General features: G+C 40.4%; 1 protein-coding gene across 1 annotated transcript; it reads left to right on the top strand.

Moving 5' to 3' along the window:
- The first annotated feature begins 303 nt into the window (after positions 1 to 303).
- On the top strand, positions 304 to 594 carry SPATA45 (spermatogenesis associated 45). The gene has a single exon (XM_061183749.1). It carries the CDS (start codon positions 304 to 306, stop codon positions 592 to 594), a length of 291 nt encoding a protein of 96 aa, XP_061039732.1.
- The last annotated feature ends 1,569 nt before the right edge of the window (positions 595 to 2,163 follow it).

The following is a 2,163-nucleotide window of genomic DNA, read 5'->3' as shown; positions in this document are numbered from 1 at the left end:
AAAAACCAAAATATATTCTCTTACGGTATCCTATTTTTTTGGCCTTTTTTTTCCCCTGAGGAAATACCAAGACCTTAGAAAGCAATAAGAAATGGAGAGAGGTTGGGGGAGGGGGCACAGTGGTGGTGGTATTTGCAGGAGGAGAAATACCTGACTGAGGTAATCACCTGATAAAGTAACTGGAGGTGCTGGTAAATACCTGATTGTGAAAATTGGCTTCAAGGTCAAGCAGGCAATTGATAGTATTTTTTTCATTTGTTAGCAGGACAGCAAGAATCACTTGATGATTAGTTTGTCAGCATAATGGCATCTGTAAACAGAACCAGTGAAATAATTAAAAAACTTAAAGCAGACAAACATCTCCTGGAGGAGATAAACGAAAGGCGTGAATCCAACTGCTTGGTGGAAAGAAGCAATCAAGTCAGCTTACTGAGAGTTCAAAAGAGGCATTTCAATGGTGCCTACAAGTCCCTTACTCATGCCCAAATCAAAGAACCTGTTCCTGACAGTGGCAGGAGCTCCTGGGTCAAACTGAGTCCCCTTGTTCACAAGGAGAAAAGGCACTTTCCACTAAAAAGTAAGATGTTGTGGTAGGATTCCTACCCAATCAACAGGAGGAATCCAGAAGTAAACTTAGGAGTTATTTCTGGGGTTGAAAGAGGTTCATATATATTGCTCCGGGATAGTTGAAAGGCAATCTGTCTGAAGTTAAAAGCATCAGTAAACTAGGCTAGTTGATGTGAGATCTACTACAGACCAGAGATTCTCATATTCTTGTGCTTATAGGATCCCAGAGTCCATCTCCAGGCTGGCTCATTCAGTAGGCTCTAGTTTGGGCCCTGGAATCTGCATTCTCAGCAGGCTAAGGTGATTCTGATGCTGATGGCCTGAAAACCGTATTTTGAGAAAACTCCAGAGGCCTCCTCTATCATCAATTTCTGTTGCCTCTGCAAAGGTTTCATGTGCAAAACTGAGATAAAATGGAAATGATTTTGATGACAAATATCAAACAAAAAGCCCTGAGAAACAATAAAATGTGGAGGGAGTTTGGGGTAGGGGTGTGTGTGGTGGTGGTATTACCTTGTAGGGGGCGGAAGAGGAACTGGTAAATACCTTAGCTGTGAATACTTGTTTCTAAGTCAAGACAAGCAATTGATGGTATTTTTTTCCATTTATTTGGAAAAAAAAATAAAAGAGTATAATTATGTTAAATACAACCAACAAATGATTAAGTTAGATAAGAAACAAAAGAATTGCCATACTGGAAATTTAACTTCTTTGATGAGGGGGCTGTGACTTTACACTTGCTCCATACTCTTTGTACGTGGGGTAGAGAGGGCAATGCAGCATGGCCTGGAAAACTGATGTTTTAAAGCTAATCTGTAACAGCCATGTTTTTATTTTACTCAAAAAGTAACTCTTTTACAAGGAGGAATGCCTTTAGTGTTCCTAATTCTAAGAGAATCTGCACAATTTCAGCCATAAAAAAGAATGAAATAATGCCATTTGCAGCAACATGAATGGACTAGAGATTATCATACAAAGTGAAGTAAGTCAGAAAGAGAAAGATAAATACCATATGATATCACTTATATGTGGAATCTAAAATACGACAGAAATGAACCTATCTACAAAACAGAAACAGACTCACAGGTATATTGAAGCTCTCTCTTCAATCTTCCAGTTGTAGATATGGAGGCCGAAAGAGGGACAGTCTTACTTAAACTTGCCTTAAATACAGAAGACTTGGTGTCTTAGTTTGGGCTGCTATAACACATTACCATAGACTGCGTGGCTTAAACAACATTTATTTCTCACAGTCTGGAAGCTGAAAGTCTGAGATCAGGGTGCCAACATGATTGGGTTCTTGGAGTGCCCTCTTCCTGGTTTTCAGAGGGCTGTTTTCTTGCTGTGTCCTCACATGACAGAAACAGCTACTTTGGCCTCTTCCTATAAGGGCACTAATCCCATTCTGAGGACTCCACTCTCATGACTTAATTACCTCTCAAAGGCCCCACCTCCAAATACCATCACACTGGGCCTAGGGTTTCAGCATAAGAATTTGAAGGAGCACAAACCTTCAGCCCATTGCACTTGGGTTCAAGCTCTGCCTCTGCCATGGAGTAGTCTCATGCTTTTACTCATTTAGTGTCTCTAAACCTT

The sequence above is a fragment of the Eubalaena glacialis genome, chromosome 3 (genome assembly GCF_028564815.1).
Source record: "Eubalaena glacialis isolate mEubGla1 chromosome 3, mEubGla1.1.hap2.+ XY, whole genome shotgun sequence".
Taxonomy (NCBI): Eukaryota; Metazoa; Chordata; class Mammalia; order Artiodactyla; family Balaenidae; genus Eubalaena; species Eubalaena glacialis.
The sequence above is the reverse complement of the archived record's forward strand: the minus strand, read 5'-3'. Positions and strand labels throughout refer to the sequence as shown.

What these genes read in the sequence shown, in the direction of transcription:
- SPATA45 (XM_061183749.1), top strand. Translation starts at nt 304, where the DNA reads ATGGCATCTGTAAACAGAACCAGTGAAATAATTAAAAAACTTAAAGCA.